This window comes from Haliotis rubra, unplaced genomic scaffold, assembly GCF_003918875.1.
Source record: "Haliotis rubra isolate DU_JTF1 unplaced genomic scaffold, ASM391887v1 Scf618, whole genome shotgun sequence".
In the NCBI taxonomy this organism is placed as follows: domain Eukaryota; kingdom Metazoa; phylum Mollusca; class Gastropoda; order Lepetellida; family Haliotidae; genus Haliotis; species Haliotis rubra.
This window is the reverse complement of record NW_025767322.1, coordinates 366,727-387,882: the sequence shown is the minus strand read 5'-3', so window position 1 is coordinate 387,882 and position 21,156 is coordinate 366,727. Positions and strand designations below refer to the sequence as shown.

General features: G+C 39.2%; 1 protein-coding gene across 1 annotated transcript in view; it reads right to left on the bottom strand.

Moving 5' to 3' along the window:
• LOC124256095 (exostosin-like 3) overlaps positions 1–21,156 on the bottom strand; it is a 52,732-nt gene that overhangs the window by 20,248 nt on the left and 11,328 nt on the right. Inside the window, exons 2-3 of the mRNA XM_046690025.1 lie at positions 13,674–15,723; positions 5,978–6,079 (exon numbers count right to left, since the gene is read on the bottom strand). Of these exons, the coding sequence (XP_046545981.1) occupies positions 5,978–6,079; positions 13,674–15,723 (2,152 nt within the window). The remainder of the gene's footprint in view (positions 1–5,977; positions 6,080–13,673; positions 15,724–21,156) is intronic.

Sequence of the window (21,156 nt, the reverse complement as noted above, 5' to 3'; positions counted from 1 at the left end):
AAAAATGAAAAGCTCTTTAAAATCACTCCTTCCTGAGTCATATGTTTACCCCTTTCAAAACTGCTGTTTTCATACTTGAAACTACAATTAACAACTATTTGGGGGATTTTATGACAACATCTTAAGTGAATGAATCTCCTAAATGTGGTTTTCCTGTTGTTTTTGTTGGTTCATATAGATTCTAAATGATGAACACTAGCAGAGAATGCTTAACCAGATAAACTTTTGCAAGCATGGCAGTCCAAGAAGAAATATTAGAAAGTATTTTGGGGTATCATATATACATGATGATCACAAAACACAAACCAGTCCTGGAGCCTCAACTTTGTTTCCACATGAAACCTTCCCAAGGGATTCTAAGTTTTGGGATAATACCAGCATCCATATGTTATATCTTCCACATGCACCAGCCAGTTTACATGCTGGAGACTCTGCTGTGTCATGTTGTAAGTCTGGTAAAGTAATACCTCAACATGACTGGTGATATATGATTGATTGAGTCAGTGGTGCTTGGAGTTACTGTATTTACACTTACATATTACTTCATGTCATTCAGTAAGCATAAGGTGATTGAGCATGAATTCAATTTTAACTTGGTTTTCAATGGTATGTCACTACTTTCCTCAATTATCCAACAAATTATGTCTCTAAATGTTTAGATAAATACCCATGTTCTACTATAGCTCGTCAGCTAAATATAGCAGTCTAGACAAGTTACACTGTTCTTTTATGATTGAAACAAGAAGCGCTATCACCAGTAGTCAACTCGCCAAGCAGGGAGTAAACATAGATGCTGGCAGGAAAGGGATCAGATCAGGATGAATGTGCGATTCAAACCCATGACCAGCAGATCCTGAGATACACAAACCTGCACAGGGAGATATGATACCTAAAACCACTTGGCTAATCGACAACTTCAACCTGGGGATGCACCACTGTTCTCTCTACCATAGTTCCAAATCAGTTCATTTTCTAGGACATTGATTGCTTTCCAAAATCCACACTTTGGTCAAAGCTGGTCATGATACCAAGGAATGTTTTCTCAAAGGACTGACTGACTGACTGAGTTTGGTTTTATGCCGCTTTTAGCATTATTCCAGCAACATCACGGCGGGGGACACCAGAAATGGGCTTCACACATTGTACCCATGAGGGGATTCGAACCCGGGTCTTCGGCGTGACGAGCAAACGCTTTAACCACTAGGCTACCCCACCGCCCCTTTCTCAAAGGAAAATAGCACTGTGGAGAATTGTTTTAAAATAAACCAAAACCCCAAACTCTCCTGATGAGTAGATGCTTGAACCACTAGGCTACCCCTCACCCATGGTATGTAACTGAACAAGAGCATGTGGTGATTGACACAAGGGCCACCTGACCAAGACATAGTCTAGACAAGGTAGCCTGCCGTTCCTCAGTGTAAGGAGCAGGTCTCTGTGTGTGGCACATAGTTAGTTCTGGGGAATTAGCCAATGACAGTGAGAGCAGTGATAAGTATCGCTCCCTGCTGAGTTTGTCTGTAAGCCTCACCATCAGTGCCTGCATCCAACATATCTACACCAGCCAGTTCACAGAAGGTTCACATGCATGTCATCATCATCACCTCTAGGCTGCATGTTATCTCTACCTTATCAATTAAACAGCCACAGGTTATTTCTGGTGTAAACACTACATGTGCAAGTATACAAGATAACACCACTTAATTCAGATACAGTTCAAGTTGTCCTATGTTCCCTCTTCTGCTGGGGGTCTACACATATGTAGTGACAACCCCCAACAAACACTTGCTTCTGTAAGCCCCACCGATTCAATGTTTCACCTATGACCCCTTCTGCTTATCATCATGATCACAGCTGGAGCCAGGCAATATTTAACATTGAGAAGGGAGGGTGGGGGAGAATTGGATGTTTGTGCATATTATTGTTACTGTTGCCATTTTGACATAGATTCTTGAAACATTGCAGTTAACATCAATTCAAAATAAACAATTGACATTGTGAAGAAACATTATATAGAAAAAGTGCTCAGGTCCATGTTGCCTGAAAACAAGGAACATTATTCATGGCCCAAGCATTCCATATCACATCAGGTTATTTTGTACACAAAGTGTAAGGTGGAGTTTAACGATGCGTTCACGCTGACCCAACTCACACTCTCAGACAGTGTTCACTGACCGGAGATGACCAGGCAGAGTCACAACAAGTACCAGGTCCTGACATGCTTTGGTGTCGTGCAGTTGGGGGCAGACTAAATGACCTTCTGCTTTCTGAGAACACTTTTTCAAGGAACGCCAAGCACTGTTCTTCCCACTTTTCCCATACGAAAATAAACTCTTGTCATCAGCGAGACAAGTGAATGCTAAACAACTCTGCTACTGTGTCATTCAGGTTTTCAAAACCAGGACTTCTACAGTGAGAGCATATATATCTCTGTCAGGACTTCTATAGTGAGAGCATATATACCTCTGTCAGGACTTCTATAGTGAGAGCATTATATACCTCTGTCAGGACTTCTATAGTTAGAGCATATATACCTCTGTCAGGACTTCTATAGTGAGAGCATTATATACCTCTGTCAGGACTTCTATAGTGAGAGCATTATATACCTCTGTCAGGACTTCTGTAGTGAGAGCATTATATACCTCTGTCAGGACTTCTATAGTGAGAGCATTATATACCTCTGTCAGGACTTCTATAGTGAGAGCATTATATACCTCTGTCAGGACTTCTACAGTGGGAGCATTATATACCTCTGTCAGGACTTCTACAGTGGGAGCATTATATACCTCTGTCAGGACTTCTGTAGTGAGAGCATTATATACCTCTGTCAGGACTTCTGTAGTGAGAGCATTATATACCTCTGTCAGGACTTCTACAGTGGGAGCATTATATACCTCTGTCAGGACTTCTACAGTGGGAGCATTATATACCTCTGTCAGGACTTCTACAGTGAGAGCATTATATACCTCTGTCAGGACTTCTACAGTGGGAGCATTATATACCTCTGTCAGGACTTCTACAGTGAGAGCATATACCTCTGTCAGGACTTCTACAGTGGGAGCATTATATACCTCTGTCAGGACTTCTATAGTGAGAGCATTATATACCTCTGTCAGGACTTCTACAGTGGGAGCATTATATACCTCTGTCAGGACTTCTACAGTGGGAGCATTATATACCTCTGTCAGGACTTCTACAGTGGGAGCATTATATACCTCTGTCAGGACTTCTACAGTGAGAGCATTATATACCTCTGTCAGGACTTCTACAGTGAGAGCATATACCTCTGTCAGGACTTCTACAGTGGGAGCATTATATACCTCTGTCAGGACTTCTACAGTGAGAGCATTATATACCTCTGTCAGGACTTCTACAGTGGGAGCATTATATGCCTGTCATGACTTCTATAGTGAGAGCATTATATACCTCTGTCAGGACTTCTATAGTGAGAGCATTATATACCTCTGTCAGGACTTCTATAGTGAGAGCATTATATACCTCTGTCAGGACTTCTACAGTGAGAGCATTATATACCTCTGTCAGGACTTCTATAGTGAGAGCATATACCTCTGTCAGGACTTCTACAGTGGGAGCATTATATGCCTGTCATGACTTCTATAGTGAGCATTATATACCTCTGTCAGGACTTCTACAGTGAGAGCATTATATACCTCTGTCAGGACTTCTACAGTGAGAGCATTATATACCTCTGTCAGGACTTCTACAGTGGGAGCATTATATACCTCTGTCAGGACTTCTACAGTGAGAGCATTATATACCTCTGTCAGGACTTCTACAGTGGGAGCATTATATGCCTGTCATGACTTCTATAGTGAGAGCATTATATACCTCTGTCAGGACTTCTACAGTGAGAGCATTATATACCTCTGTCAGGACTTCTATAGTGAGAGCATTATATACCTCTGTCAGGACTTCTACAGTGAGAGCATTATATACCTCTGTCAGGACTTCTATAGTGAGAGCATATACCTCTGTCAGGACTTCTACAGTGGGAGCATTATATGCATGTCATGACTTCTATAGTGAGAGCATTATATACCTCTGTCAGGACTTCTACAGTGAGAGCATTATATACCTCTGTCAGGACTTCTACAGTGAGAGCATTATATACCTCTGTCAGGACTTCTACAGTGGGAGCATTATATACCTCTGTCAGGACTTCTACAGTGAGAGCATTATATACCTCTGTCAGGACTTCTACAGTGAGAGCATTATATACCTCTGTCAGGACTTCTACAGTGAGAGCATTATATACCTCTGTCAGGACTTCTACAGTGAGAGCATTATATACCTCTGTCAGGACTTCTACAGTGAGAGCATTATATACCTCTGTCAGGACTTCTACAGTGAGAGCATATACCTCTGTCAGGACTTCTACAGTGGGAGCATTATATACCTCTGTCAGGACTTCTACAGTGAGAGCATTATATACCTCTGTCAGGACTTCTACAGTGAGAGCATTATATACCTCTGTCAGGACTTCTACAGTGAGAGCATTATATACCTCTGTCAGGACTTCTACAGTGAGAGCATTATATACCTCTGTCAGAACTTCTACAGTGAGAGCATTATATACCTCTGTCAGAACTTCTACAGTGGGAGCATTATATACCTCTGTCAGGACTTCTATAGTGAGAGCATATACCTCTGTCATGACTTCTATAGTGAGAGCATTATATACCTGTCAGGACTTCTACAGTGGGAGCATTATATACCTCTGTCAGGACTTCTATAGTGAGAGCATTATATGCCTGTCAGGACTTCTGAAGTGAGAACATTATATACCTCTGTCAGGACTTCTATAGTGAGAGCATTATATACCTCTGTCAGGACTTCTACAGTGAGAGCATTATATACCTCTGTCAGGACTTCTGAAGTGAGAGCATTATATACCTCTGTCAGGACTTCTACAGTGAGAGCATTATATACCTCTGTCAGGACTTCTATAGTGAGAGCATTATATACCTCTGTCAGGACTTCTACAGTGAGAGCATTATATACCTCTGTCAGGACTTCTATAGTGAGAGCATTATATACCTCTGTCAGGACTTCTACAGTGAGAGCATTATATACCTCTGTCAGGACTTCTATAGTGAGAGCATTATATACCTCTGTCAGGACTTCTTTAGTGAGAGCATTATATACCTCTGTCAGGACTTCTACAGTGAGAGCATTATATACCTCTGTCAGGACTTCTGTAGTGAGAGCATTATATACCTCTGTCAGGACTTCTACAGTGAGAGCATTATATACCTCTGTCAGGACTTCTATAGTGAGAGCATTATATACCTCTGTCAGGACTTCTACAGTGAGAGCATTATATACCTCTGTCAGGACTTCTATAGTGAGAGCATTATATACCTCTGTCAGAACTTCTATTGTGACATAGTGAGAGCATTATATACCTCTGTCAGGACTTCTATAGTGAGAGCACTTCTCTGTTCCCTCACCTTGAACTGTCTCTTACCATTTTCAACATGTCACTCACATGCGTAGGTTCAATATTTTGAGGGGCGGACGGGTAGCCTAGTGGTTAAAGCGTTCGCTTGTCACGCAAAGGGCCCCGGGTTCCATTCCCCACATAGTTACAATGTGTGAAGCCCATTTCTGATGTCCCCCCTGTGATATTGCTGGAATATTGCTAAAAATGGCATATAACTAAACTTACTCACTCAATCAATATTTTGAATATAGATATCTATCAGTCTGTTTCAAACCAGTCTTACATTTGTAATTAATTTTACATCTTCGAACAGGGTACTTAATATACAGTCAGACACAGTGTTGGACAACGGCAATTCATGCACATCTTCCTTTGTTCAAAAAGCACAACAAAACTTGCACCAGAAAATTTACTCAGAGGATTTTAATCCTTGCAAGTTGTGCTGAAACAGTACTTGTCCCAATTGTCTTGTTACATTTCTAACATTATGAAATGTGCTGTCTACAGGCAACTTACTAGTGAACTGTTCCCGCTGGACATTTCCACCCAGGGCTCCGCTGAACTCCTTCCCAGATCCACCGGCTCCCTTTCCGATTGACCGGAACCCATAGCCAGAACCTGGGGAGCAGAACACGGTACATGTATTACCATCACATACAAATATTACATAATCATTTAAAAAACATTAACCAATGACATGGAGGTTAAGTCAGAATATTAACAACATCCTATGCAAGTAGGATAATACCATACAGTTAAACCATTCAATGTCAAACTACCAAATAATGTGCCATGATAAAAGTATTTTTACATGTTGATACTAGCACACTGGAAACAAGTGAGATTTTCCTACCTGACACATGCGCACACAAGGTATGGGTAGCAACAAAACATTATCGACACAACTTATCACAGTTGACAAGGAGGAGGTGGTGAATGGAATTGGGTTTAACGTCGTGCTTGAGAATATTTTGCTCATATGACGACGTGAATGCATGTGTATGTGTATACTGACTCCGAGCCGACCAGTCCTTGTTGTACCCATTAATGCCGAGCGCCAGGCAGGGACCAACAAGTACCATATTTAAACGTCTTTTGGTATGACGCGGTCGGGGATCGAACACGCGACCTTCCGCACTCCGGGCGGGACGCTCTAACCACTACACCACGGAGGCGGTCGACAAGGAAGAAGATTTCTATAGTGAGATGGCAGATTTCTGGTTATTTTGTTACAGATATTATGCAAGAATTATCCTCTAAATGTACACTGTATCATGCACACCTCCCAAGTTACAAAGTGAACACAAGAGAAACACACAGGCTGACGTAGAAGCTTCTTGCATCAGCCAGTTGCCATAGCATCTCTTCTTATCAATATATCTAAAAGTGTATAATATATATGGTCATTTTAAACTTGATAATTAGATATTCCTCCCACCATGCTCACTACAGAACACCCCTATCAGTGTCAAATCATCTCATTCCACCAGCATCTTCAGATGAAGACAACTGTTGCCCACTAGTACCATTACATGTTGGTAACCTAGAACTTTATTGAAAACAAAGTATGTTTATCTCTATGCTCATAATATTCAATCATTTTGCTGTTATTAGAATCTTGATTCCTATCCAGCTTATCATCCAGCATGGTTATATCCTGAAAAACAGAACAGGCCACTCTTTTTGCGACTTGTTTTATGAACCTATAATGACTAGTTCCTTGTTGTATTTCCAGTCTATCATCCTGCGGGTATACTTGAAAGTAGTGTAACCAGTTACTTTACACTGACACACACCTTACTGCAACCCACTGATATATCAAGAAGTATGTGTGTGATATACGCATTGCATTGATAATGATATATCTTTATACACACTTTTCCTGATCATGTTGAGGAAATATCTACACATATCCCATGATTGTACTGATATATCAACATGTACACATATATCGTGAGGGGAGGTGGGGTAGCGTAGTGGTTAAAACTAAACTCACTCACTCACTCACTCACTCACATATATCGTGTCATCATATAGACGTATCTACTTGAACACAAATATCCTGTCATCTAACCAAATTATCTACAAGATATGTTGTTGTTTATTTGTTTAACGTCACACTCACTGATATTCAAGCTATATGGCTGTAGTCTGTAAATAATCGAGTCTGGACCTGACAACCCATAGCGGTCATCGTATCCATATTTCTACAACTCTTGTTCTGATCCACGAGACATAGAAGCACCTACTGCTGCAGAACACAGCTAATGAAGACAAGAAGTCTGAACGGAAGACCAGGCACTGATGTAATTGAGCTTCTGCGGGTAATAAAGTGTGTGTTATGATAATTATAGAGTATACTATTCCCCAGTGTAGAGGTGTCGACATGTTATAGCATTACCTGGGCTTCCGGCCATTCAGGTGAAAGTCAGGTAACACACTCTCGGGATACACGAGGCATCAACTCAGTCATCAGAGCTGTTCGGTATTGTTCATCGGAATGCAATAGCTTCTTGGTAATTCAGACATATTGTTTTTCGACAGGTAAATCAGATTATGCAGCAGGGCAAGTGCAACTAATCAGGTTAACTGAGATAGGATGAGAGACAGTGAATTTGATATAAACACTGCTTTGATCAATATGACAGCACGTCTGCTACACACACTGAATGCTGTGGGAGTGTGTTTAGTGTTTACAGTATAGGTTGTGTATTATCATTTACATTGTCTTAACCAGGAGCCCCGATTCTGAGGGGGAATCTGACTGGCCAATAGGAGGGACGTAAAAGGGACATAACTCATAATAGCCACAGGTGGAACTACAGTCCAACCACAAAATTCCCGCCTAATTCTGGAAGGGTGGAAACTTGACTTTTATAGTCAGTTAATACCCTTGCCTCAAGATGATATACATTCAAGCAAGTCAGTGAGTCGGACCCTTCATTCCACTCCGCCGCTTCTTATAGTACAGGTTGCTGGGGGGGGGCTCTGTTTTACCCAGAATCCCTCAAGGTTTAACCCAAAAAAATCTAAGTCAACAGTAAAGCAGGTTCTGGTCTTTCACAATTGATTGCGATTAAACCTTAAATGATTTCTACAAAATGATATTTATAAACAATTGTTAATGGAAGAAAATATTTTAAAATTTCATGACTTATAATAGTCAGTACCTTGCAAATACCCCTCTGGTGCCTGGAGATTGGAATGTATTCCTCCAGCACCATGGAAAAGGAAGGAGATGGGCTTAACATGTCAAAATATATGTCGGAGGGTTATCTAGACCTGCTCAGAAGCTGATATTCTACCAATGTCTGCAGCAAGTGTCAACAAAACTCCCCAGATTGTATTTACAAATCTCCTATTTCACACAGTGATAACTAATGCTTGTGTTAACTCCTTTGAGCACTGGTATTATCAGGAAATGCTATGAAAAGATCAAGGGTCATTTTCTGGTATTCAAAGTCAGAGGATCCTGGCAAGCTAATGGCCTGATGAATTGACCAATAGACAGAGGTATTATGTATGATCAGCATAAATACAAGAATGTTTGCATCATATCTCAGGATATAACATCATATTACAGGAACCTCAACATGATCAGTTGTGAAGTTGAAGCTGTGTAATTGTATGTTACTCTGTATTACATGCAAGTTAAACATACATGTGCAGTACTTTCTATGATCTTCAATGATTCTATATCATCAAGGAGTTATGAAATGTTATATACAGTATATGAAATAAGGCTCATCCGACCCCCTGAGACGGGCTAGATTTCTGACGGAAGGTCTAAATTTACAGCTAGCCAGCCCAATGGTCTGGTAAAAACTTTAGATGTTCCATACATCTGAGTAAATTCACCAAATCTTGGTGTCTGGTCTGTAACAGTTTGAAGTTACCAGCCCTGACATCTGGCTGTGTTTTTGACTTATTTCATACACTGTTATATACTTTTGTATATGAAGTGATTGAAAAGTACCAGGGATAAGTCAAAATGGTTCAAGTTTAGATGACTTGAGAAAGGCACAACCCATTTCTGACACATCTGGTAAGTGTGTGAAACATATCCTGATCTTTTATCTGTTATACATGTAGAATGCAGCAGACCTGTAGACGTGGCATAAAAACTTAATCAGTGTTTTAACTTGTTGGATACTAGATAGGAGCTCACGGAGAATAGAAAATAATACAAAACATGTCAAACGAGTTCTCTCTCAGTATCCTTCATGTTAATATCAGTAAATGGTGACTGTAAACCTTCATAAGACAAGGAAGATACTTTACTTCAACACATTCAACACAAGCACATCTTCATCTCCAAGAAACTTTAGGAAAATAATAAATCATAGATTTGACATCAATTTCTTGTTTGGAAACCTCTCCAACCTATCACTGATGCAGCAGACAAAGGAGTAGATGTTAACCTTCTGTTATATAAACAATGATAAAAAGGTACTTTTGAAAAACAGTCACAAACAACAAGACTGCCAACTTTCCCAAACATTCAACACATGTTTTTGACTTCTATTATGTAACTAAAAATGCAGCTGCTGTAACCATGGCAACTAGCAACCATGATAATATTAATACATTTTACAAAGCTCTGATTTTCATGTCACATGCTTTTCTTAACATTTTAATTGAGGGAAACTTCTAAAGGCAAAAAGTATTAAACAATAATTACATAATGAAGTTCTGACTGAACGAGGCTCAAATGTTGATTATGTTGAAGCCGGTCCAAATAGTTCCGGCAAACAGATGTGACAAAACCCTTTCCACATCCATAAGAAATCTCGATTGAGTCGATTGTACAGTTCTGACTATCATGAGTACGTATTTGTTTCAACAAGAAACAAGCCCAAGGTTTCTCTGGACAACAAAATATCAAGTCAAACTATTTTTGCACATTTCAGTGACATTAATGATGACTTATTTACATTCTTTTTCACCCCCTGGTCTGATAAAAAAGAATCAGGAAATAAAAACAATGCCATGTGCCTCATACTCATGTCCCTCATGGGGACATGGACTTTCTTAATTCCTGCTTTAAATTATGTTACTGTGTTTTGTTTGAAGTTGGCCTTTTCAAGCTTAATTAAATCTGTAGACTCAATAACAGCTTGAACCTGGATGGGATGTGGGGGATGAAGCTTGGATCTGGAGTAAATGTTGGTGCTATGACCTGACAGTGACCTGACAGTGATCTGTATTGATGCTACAGGCAACAACAAACAAGTTATAAACATGGGCTGTTTATCATAACATGCTACCACATCAGGTCTTCTAAAACCACTATAGTCCGTTTGACTTCATTTTAGACTGATGAATTGTTCACATGAAATCGACAGGCCAACTTTATTCGGGTGTCCAAAATTATGAAACAAATCATGAGAGATGATCTGTCGATTTCATGTGACTCTGCAAAATTTGGTTTTGTTGCAATTAATAGATTTTGTGTTAGTGAGCAATTCAACTTTCTAAAATGAAGTCAACGGACTATAGCATCCTTCAAAATATTCATGTACTCCAAAATACAAGTCTCAGATCATGATAATTTCACAAACCAAACACACTCCTCTAAATATTAACATACAACATGTAAACAAAACATGGTGAACTTCACAATGTTTAAGATTTAACAGAGATTTATACTACAAAAATAAATTCAAATAGAAAAACCCAGATTCAACAGATTTGTGAAATGCTAAACATATCTGTGTATCATGTTATTCTCTCACCAAACTGCCATATTATTGCGAAACATTCCTTAATAATTCAATGGCAACTGACTAGCCAGTGCCAATGAGTCGCGTCACTTCGTTGCAATCATTTCCATCAGCCTAAGAACATTTACCTGGTTCTTGTAACCATGCATTAAATTACAGTCAAAGTGTAGCTGTATCTATTATCGATGGCAATCATCCAAGCCCCAACATCAGCTGGGATCCATCCACTGGCTGAGAGGAAATGACTTTCAGTCCTACTTAAACTGTCTTTACTGAGACTAAGCATTTTCATAGAGAGTTCATGGAATATGCTCAGACAGCAGGAGGCTTTCACCTTTAAATGATTTTTTATGTGATGTTTTACTACAGCAACAAGAATGCTTTTTTTTTTAAAAACCCATTAGAACACATTTTTATGATATTTTACAAATGCAAAAGAACCACTAATTTAGAAACTTTAGAAAAGATTAACCAGTACAAAATGGCAGACAGCTACTCAATACTGCCCAGTCTACATCTACAGCTTGACCTATCATGACTATAAATACAGATTAGGATTTCCTTACGTTTGTCAATTTAGCATTCATAACAAAACTAAATATGAGATATACATACTATGTTTTCAGTGTACTGCTAGGTTACCTGTAGATTTAACTACTAAGCATGAATCTTGATTTCTAAACTGTTAGATATATTTTGGTAAAATCTATAGTTCCACACTGTTAACACAGTATGTTTATCTCTAGTCTACTTTAATGTTAGTTAACATATTGAATGAAGCAGAAAAGATGAGTCAGCTGTTTTCAATGTTGTGTCTGGAAACTCGGATAACAGCCATTGAACAAAGTTTGCTACTATGTAGGGTCACGCAGCAATCCAACTAGCTCTTTCAGCATCTTCGATCAGAGGTGGTTATAGTGTGTTGATACTTTTTACTGACCAATCAGAATCAAGCTATATAATTCTTAGTGTTTGGCCCAACCACAGGCAAATTGTAGCGCACTTAGGGTTGCGCAACAAAGAGAAAATGACCAGTCTTCCCGTATGCGAGCGAAGCGAGCAAAGGTTGGCAACATGCTTTCCTCGCTTCGGTTCGCAAAATATTTTTAATATCAAAATAAAATATCGCCATCATCAAAGGTAGACACCCATTTCCTCACAGAGTTGTGCTCTCAGATTTCCAACATCATATTTAATAATTACTCACATACAATATATTTAATTCAACATTTTAAGCGCCACTCGTGGCATGTCAAATCGTTCTTCCCCTCCATTACCCCTGCCAGCTTCCGGTTCAACGGAGTGAAGGAACAAGAATAAGCAGAAATTAAACACAAAAATTATTATTATGACAATTTTGGTTAAAAAACAATCAGATATATTTAAGAGACTTAAATTCAAATGATAATTACATATAATGAACGTTTGCTGAAGGTAAGTAACCTTGAAAATGTACAAAAACTATTCATCACGTTTATAGGCACTCCTGTTTGAATTTTTTTTAATCCTCTACAATGATTTTTTTAAGAATGCCATTTCAATATCTATCCTTAATTTTTCATAATTGAAGTGCAATCATAGTGGTAATTAAACATCAATTATTCACCAAGTGTACATGCAAACTTTTTCTACCCCATGCACCACAAACCCTCACAAATACCATAAAGGATTTCAGTGACTTCCCTCTGTTTTAGTGTGAACGTGTTTGTGTTGGGAAGTAAAACTGAAACAGGTCGCCCAAAATGATTGCCACCATTACATGACCCTATCTTACCAAATATTGCAATAAACACAGCAACCTCCAGTGAGTGACCAAGTGAGGGATTATCTTGGATTCCAAAAAAGGAGCTTCGTCTGTCACATCAAGAAAAATATTGTGATATTGTCCAAATTTGGATTGTTTTCAAAGATCATATTTTCTAAATCTGAGAAATTGGGAAATTCTAATTCAAAATTGGGAATTATCATTGTCATTCACTACAGACTTGGGCCTCTGCAAAGATTTAGATAAATCCTTGAAAGTTATACACAATGATGCTTCATGTATTTTCCTTGAGTAACACTTAGTCACTGAATATATATAATGTTGATAGTAATAAATAAACCCATTTACATTGAAAAGGAGCCCCAGTGAGTTGGGAGATTCATTCTGAATGCTTTAACATTGCAGGGAGGGCTGGGCAGTGGGGCAAATACCGGTAATGTGGTTCAGGGACTGTGAGACAGACTACCTTTTCCCATCAAAATCATGAAAGAAGAAACCTGAAGTTGGCTTGTCATACTGGACTTGACAATCCAACTTTGGTCTTCAGGATGATGTGCTAAGTCTTCAACTACTGGGATATTCCACCTGCTTACCATCCTTTCACATGGTGCCAGTCCACACTACTGCCTGTAATCTAGAGTCATGGTAGCGGCTTGTATTATCAAATTGTACACCATCAAAGTTCAGGAATCTTAGTTATTGTAAAAAGCATGTTTTCACTCACCTAGATATTTGGCCTCTGATGGCAGCACAGTGTCAAAGGGCTGATATGGGTACAGATTGAATGGATCCCCTGGCTTGTTGAAGATGTCATAGTTGATAAACTGGGTGTAGTTTCTGTAGAACCTTTCAGAAGGGAACCTGGCTTCAGTTGGACCAAGCACTTCATCAGTCTCTGGCTCCATCTCTGGACCATTGAACTTGAGGGGAATGAAAGAAGCATTGAACACACTTGGAGTTGGCTCTTCTCTCACTGGTTTGGCTGGAATCTGAAGTCTTGTTCTGAAAACAGCTAGCATTGAGTCAAGAATCCGTTTTGAGCTACTCATATACGTTTCCCACAGGAACCTCCCCTGTTGTCTCATCTGAGAGATGTCACTATCAGTAAAGGTTCTCAAAAAGAAATGAATCTCTGTCACCCTGGACACTGGCAGAAGGATCGCAGCAAGTCTCCAGTCGAGGATTTCACTAAATGGAAGCTGCACATGATCACCCAGTATGATAGGAATGGCACCATATTTTAATGATTCATACAAACGAATCTGAAACACAGTTGTTGATAGCATTGTGAAGTTTGTTGGTGGCAACACAAGGGAGAATGTTGACTGAGAGAGTATCTTGCTTCTTTGTTCACTGTTCCCGCAGAGACCCCATTCAGCATAGCTACCCTGAGGCTGAGGTCCATCACATGAAAACTGCAGGAACAAAGTGTCAGGGATCTGATTATGCATTTTCTTCAAGGCAGCTACGACTGATGCCTCCAGGGACACGAGTCTAGATGCATCAGCTGCAGCTTTCAGAGTCCGGACCTGGAAATTCTCATCTTCCCTATCATCATCTTCTCCTTCTTCAGAGAGTTCTTCTTCAGGGCCTGCTTCCTGTGGCACTTCCTGTACTGACCGTGGGACTCGCTGTGCATTACCTCCATTCTCATTCACAGTGTCCTGAATACTCTGCATGTTCTGCTCAATGTTCTGTGCAAGCTTATTGGAAATTGCCTCTCCCCAAAATGACATGAGGTATTTTCGTCTAACTGGTGACATTGAGGGCAAATCTTGCCAAGTGTCCCCTTCAGCGATGCCAAAGTTTGGAGGAAGAAGTACATCAAAACCTGGTCTGAACACACTGTTTACAAACACTGACTGTACTATCATAGCCCGACCAGTGTTAACATCTGTAAAGAACTCCTTGCTCCATGGGCTCCTGGCTAGATTAAGAATAATATGATTCCTACCATCACCATGCCAGTGAGGCAGATTGTGAAGCTGTCTCTCGAAATGGGCTCTATCTACAAGTTGATCTTCTGCTATTTCTCCCACTAACACAACAAACAGGCAAGCAGACATAGGATCTGTTGTCACATATACACTTTTTTGAAAACTATTCCTGAAAGAAGACTGAACAAAGTCTACAATTTTGTGAGATCCAAATAAACTGTCATCAGGATTATAAACAAATACTGGAAATCCTGACACTAGTGAACATGATGTGTAGTCAAAACATGAATGCATTCTGCAGGACTTGGATGACAAAGGCAATGGAATGTTCTCACTTGGGTCGGCCTCCATCAGGATCCTCTGTGGTGCCTTGATGTTGGGAATATACTGCATTATTGTCTCCTCCTTCTCCATGCGCAGCTGATCCAAGGCGATTTTCAGTTGGCTCACCTCTTTGTTTATCGTTTCATATTGGGATTTTAAGGTGTCAATATGAGTTGTATAACCTGAAACTTCAGCTTGCAGTTTCTGTCTCTTGCTTTCTAAATCACGCAGTTCATTATTAACAGATGCTTTGATACGACGCAGTTCTTCAATTTGATGTTTTAGCTCTGAGCTTTTGCTTAAATCAATATCACTGTCTGGGTAGTCCAACTTAGTCCTTGACCGGTGTATAGGGTGGTCAATGTCCCCAGCAATGTTGGAAAGGTAGTAATGGCCGACCAGCGGCACCGTTATAAAAAAGACATAAAAACACCAAAATACACTTTGAAGTAACCATGTGCCGTAAACACACACACACTCGACCACGCAGCCAAGTAGCTCCGGAACGTTCTGCTTTCATTTTGATTGCAGAATTTCAAATCATAAATGTAAAACTTGATATAAAACTTTTAAACATGGCATTAAAACTTAAATGTATCTAAAAAGCAGGATGTCTAAAATTATATGAAAAATAAAATTGTTATTCACATACTTCAGAGTCAATTTTTCACAAAGTAGTTATTCCACATATGGCTCAGGTGTCCCGGTGAAGTTACTCATCCACAAAACTTCAAACAACTACTCTAGAACATGGAATATAGAAAATATGTGCATGAAAACACTCCGCTTGTCACAAATCCACATGCTGGAATAAAAACTGTGGTTGGAATCAGTTGTTTTATCTTAGGCTGCTGCAGTGAAGAGACTATCTAGTCATTTTGTACAAACTTCATTCAGCCAATGCACAGGTGGGAGTCCAGCCCTAACTTCCAACTTGCCACAGTATCTCTGAAGCAGGTTATCACGTCACCTGTTGTGTAACAACAATCAGGTTGACAACAACAGCACCAAATGTTCTCCTGTGTGGCAAACAACAACTGTTCTGTCATGGATTGATGGTCAACATTCACTGTTACCCTTTGGATGAGGCGTAATGCTGGTATCTCCTGGAGATGGTTGCAGCACGGGTGAAGACTACCACACTGTGAGGAGGAAGAGTATGATAGCGACTACATCCAGCTGAGAGGCAGAGGGTATTATGTCTGTGTACACTGGATACAGAAGGAGGCTGACATGCAGCCTATATCAGCTTCCACTGCCTGCCTCTCTCTCTGATTCAATTACCCTGGCCGTTCACTAACTACATTCTTTCAAGCATTTCCCCACATTTCCACCATCCCAGGAAGCGATTATTATAAATCAGGTCACAATCCTTCTCTCAGCTTGCCCTGTTATGCAATTATATCCTCCCCCCTTCTGGCTGGCTGTTCCTTTATCCTCCTTGTACTTCAACTTCCATTTCTGTATTTGATTACTTTCATTCTGTCAATATCCTTCATAACCAGTAATGAAATCTCATCCTTGCAATATGCCTCATATCAAAGATATATGATCACATATCAAACAAATGTCTTACGCAATGTCAAGTTTTTCACGATAATCAAATAAATAAAACCTTGCACTTTTAACAAAGAACTGTTGTTTCAGATAAGCAAAATAAGATGCAGCATAAGTTCACAGTGAAATCTCTTGTGTTTATAAGCTTCCTATATCCTTTGCCCGAAGCATGAAATATCTCCACTTTCAGCTGATGGAGACTAGAGAATTCTGGGAATGAGGTTATCCATCACAATTTCACATCTAGTCATTCCTCACACAAGACGATTGTCAGTCTGTGTCTCATACACCAAATATTAATTCCACATCCATGACATTGATATCTACATGAAACACTGCAGCCCTAACCAGGGTTCTCTCTATGTGGATCAGTTGAGAGTTGCAGGAAATTCAGCGGTGGGAAGCCAACTTCCCCCTTGTCGTTACTTTCCCCCCAGGTTGCTAGGGAGGGGATAGCTTGGCAACTGATCACGTCTTGTCAATCCATGAGGCAATCTGGAACAGAAAGGGTTTTGTCAGAAAATAAATATGTTCGCAGTGACTGACAATCTATGCAGTGGAACAAAAATATTGCTTGATGGTAGCTCAACAGACAATCAGTGGGCAGCTAGCCTGTGAACATCGGGGAGTGTTGGTGTCTAATGGATAGGTCCACCATTTATCATGATTACTCTGCTACAGGGAGCAGATGCTTCGGAATGCTTTGTCAAAACTGTCAATTGAAGAAAACATCAAAGGTTGGTTTTTTTCTGATTTAACCAAGAATGTCAGTTTGAAGAAAACAAATTGAATTTCAATTATTAGCTCAAGAATAGCACAAACACATCTCCTCTTTTTTTTAAGTTATCACATGAATGACCTCAACAAGAATTTGCCAGACTTCATCTGCCACTGACTGTGATTGTAATGTCAATATGTCTGATTGTAATGTCAATATGTCATCATGTTAAATTAAAAACTATAAAATAATGGGAAAAATATGAGATATTGAAAATTAAAGCTTTTAACAGGGTTGAACATGAGACACAAACAGCCTAAATAGCATGCACTTAATGGATTCTATTTTTACAAAAACAGCATAGATCAACACTGATGTGATAAGGCTTTATCTAATATGTTTGACAAACATTTACAGGCAATGTACAGGAACAACCACTTTCCAAAATCACAATACAAGCTGGTATGTGACAGATTTTTTCCAGATGGAAAAGTAGTTGATTTAAGAGTTCCAAATCAATAAATGGATAGATCTTGCTCTAACACTTTTTTTTCATGTGAAGAGTTTTAATACAATTTGTATGACATCCTGAATCTATCAGACATGGATCAAGTGCCTTTGACAACTTGGCTTTGATCCAAAGTACGACCTCACAGCCCCTCCCCTCCAAGGGTCTCCCCCAACTATTACGCTCCCCTTCGGTCTCTACACTCACTCATGTGTTATTACGGAGATCGTGTTGCTGGGCCTAAGGCAGAGCCATACAAAAAACAGAACCTGCTGTAAAAGTTATCTACTCAAACAATACAGCTCCATCTATACAGCTGTGGTTTATAGTCAGATCAAACACAGTTGTGACACTTCTCCAATATCCACATTCAGGTAGAACGTACGATTTATCGTCATATCATGCAAGCTGCCACATCTTCAAAGTAGGGGTGTCATGATTCACTTGTTGTATTGCAAACTGATACCATTTCAGATTACACGAACCTATCTATCTATTCCTGTTTGAATTGTGTAATGAATATGTACACGTTTTGCAGCAACCAATTCCAATACTACTGCATTTATTTACATTACAATGCTGCACCTCCTACCATGAAATATATTGCAAAATCTGCATGATACTTTCAGAACAATTCTAAAATCACCAGTAGGGGTTGATAAAACTGCTTGCATGGCAGCCATGTCATATTGTAAGCCCACTTCATGGAACATCTCACATCTCCATTTTAAAAAACAAACACTTTGGTTAATCAGTGACACGAAGCTTGCCACCTTTCTCCTAACTCCATTCACATAGATAGGAAATGGTTTCTGCTGTTTAATATTTTGGCAATAAACACACAGGAAAATGGAAGTACATCAGTATGTTGTCATCAGTACGGCAAGAAAACATGGCAAGCCACAAATTACTGTTTTTATCTAAGCCGCATGTCTGGAAGTTTGAAGGTTATCTCATGGACGTCACTGTAGGTAACTATCATTTAATTGCAGTGCAAGGTGAATAAACATCAAGATTACTTTAGGGAATGTTGAAGGGTATCATTGTCAAGTTTACTATCCATAAACTTCTTAACCTTCTGGATTCACAATCTTTGAGTTTCAAACACTGACAATGAACACTGTAGCTTTGGGGATGCAACATAACAGAATGAGAAGCTGCAAAATGATACCAGTTCTGTTCAGATCACAGTGTCCATGTCTGAACTTCAAGTAAATGTTGGCTACTCAGCTTCTAGCAGCAACACAAACTTGTTAATAGCCCATCCTTCAAAAACTCTACTTCTATACATTCAGCTAAAAAGAACACCTTCAAACAGTTGCCAGACAATTTGTAGTTGTGGAGAATGTTTACCAGCATATATGTATCATCACTTGTGAGCCCGGTGAGGCATCAAGCCAGTTAAGAGAGAGAAATGGTCGGACCTACCTACACAAACAAGCACCTCATTAAACAACAACCCAAGTTGTGAAAAGATAACACATGACTGGTGCTCTCATCGCAAACCGCCTTCAGCAAGGTATCGATTACCTTCACTGACATTCTTCCATTGAAAATAAACTACAGTCTGCTGAATGAGGCTGATGTCACAAGAAATTATGTGTCTTAGAATTATCATGCTTAACTTAGTATATATCACACACAAATAAATTGTCATTATTGTAAAACTGGTGTGATGCAAGCTTTTTTAATGAAGAGATATAGTTTATAATAGCACTGATCTGTTAGACAGATACAACAGAGTCAAAACAAATGCTATTTGCTGTGTAAGTTACATCCCTTAGATGTGATAGGATCTGATGATCATGGGTTTGAATCCCATACTAATCAACCCTAATCATGATCCTAGTTATTTTGTCACATGGCTTTCAGCACAGTGGTAAACATCCATTTTTCCCGCCACGTTCAGCCATCCTTGAATGGCTTTGAAGTTAGACACATATCTGGTCACGCTTATCTTAAAAGAGAATAAAGTTGGAAAATGTATAAAATTAATATTGAATTAATATTGCATTAATATGAAATCAATTTTAATTCAATATTAATTTCAGGTTAATATTGTATTATTTCCAACACTGGTAATTCAAAAGACATAATACTCAGACCTACCCCAATCTTGTACATGGTTTCATTATGAAAAAGACTAACTATTGCCTGCATGCTAAACGTTTCATGAATGTAGTTACCAATATAGTTGTTCTTTCTCATTTCTTTAGAACACATGAAATTCATCTTCAATTAAAGACTGGCCCATTGATTTGCAATATAGAAATAATCTTTCATTTCACCTACAATATAATTACTACACCTGAAATTAGAGATAATAATTCTTAAGTGTGTCAAGATATCAAAGGCATCTTTCAACATTTAACACAGCCTTCTGTTCTTTATAGAATACACACTTTGATGAATCATTAACTGATGAATACCATGACTGTTGTAAATTATCACCTAATCTCTGCTTAAATGAATACCAAAACTCCCTGACTTAACCAAACATAACCAAAACCATATTGAGAGTGTTTGCCTGACTTTTGATGCCGAAGTAATATGTCCTACATCCTCCACAGATCTTAACATTAGGTAACACCCGTGTGGAAGCCTGTTTGGGGGCAAGTCTACACCAGTATTTGACTACCCATGACATGTAAGCATATTTTATGTTGAGTCTGCCACACTCACCTGGTGAGGAACCCAAATATTATATGCTGTTCTCTTCACTTCAGGTATTGTTTACAAAATTTAAGTTGTACAGCATCTTCTAATTTAAATTCTATAAGAAGTTCTCCATATTTGAGAACCAGTTAGTATAGGCACTATCAATGAATCACACTTTTTGACTAAACCAAAGCATGCTATGTAACGAGTCTTTCTCTAAAACCATTTATAGGTATGATAGCTTTATCGGTTTTAGATGTTAGGTGTATCTGGGCTTTGCTCAACACAAGTTTGGGAGTGAGGATTAATCCTAGATAAGTACAAACTTCAGTTTCAATCTCATAATGAATAGGGTGCTCCCTACAAAGGCCATTCCATCACACTACAGTGATTGACTAACAACATCAAGAAATTCACAATTTGAAAACTAAATGAAAGCAAATTCTGGAATGCCTAGTAGTGGCTGAGAGTGTATGGCAGTACTCCCCTTTGGCTATGGAAAGCC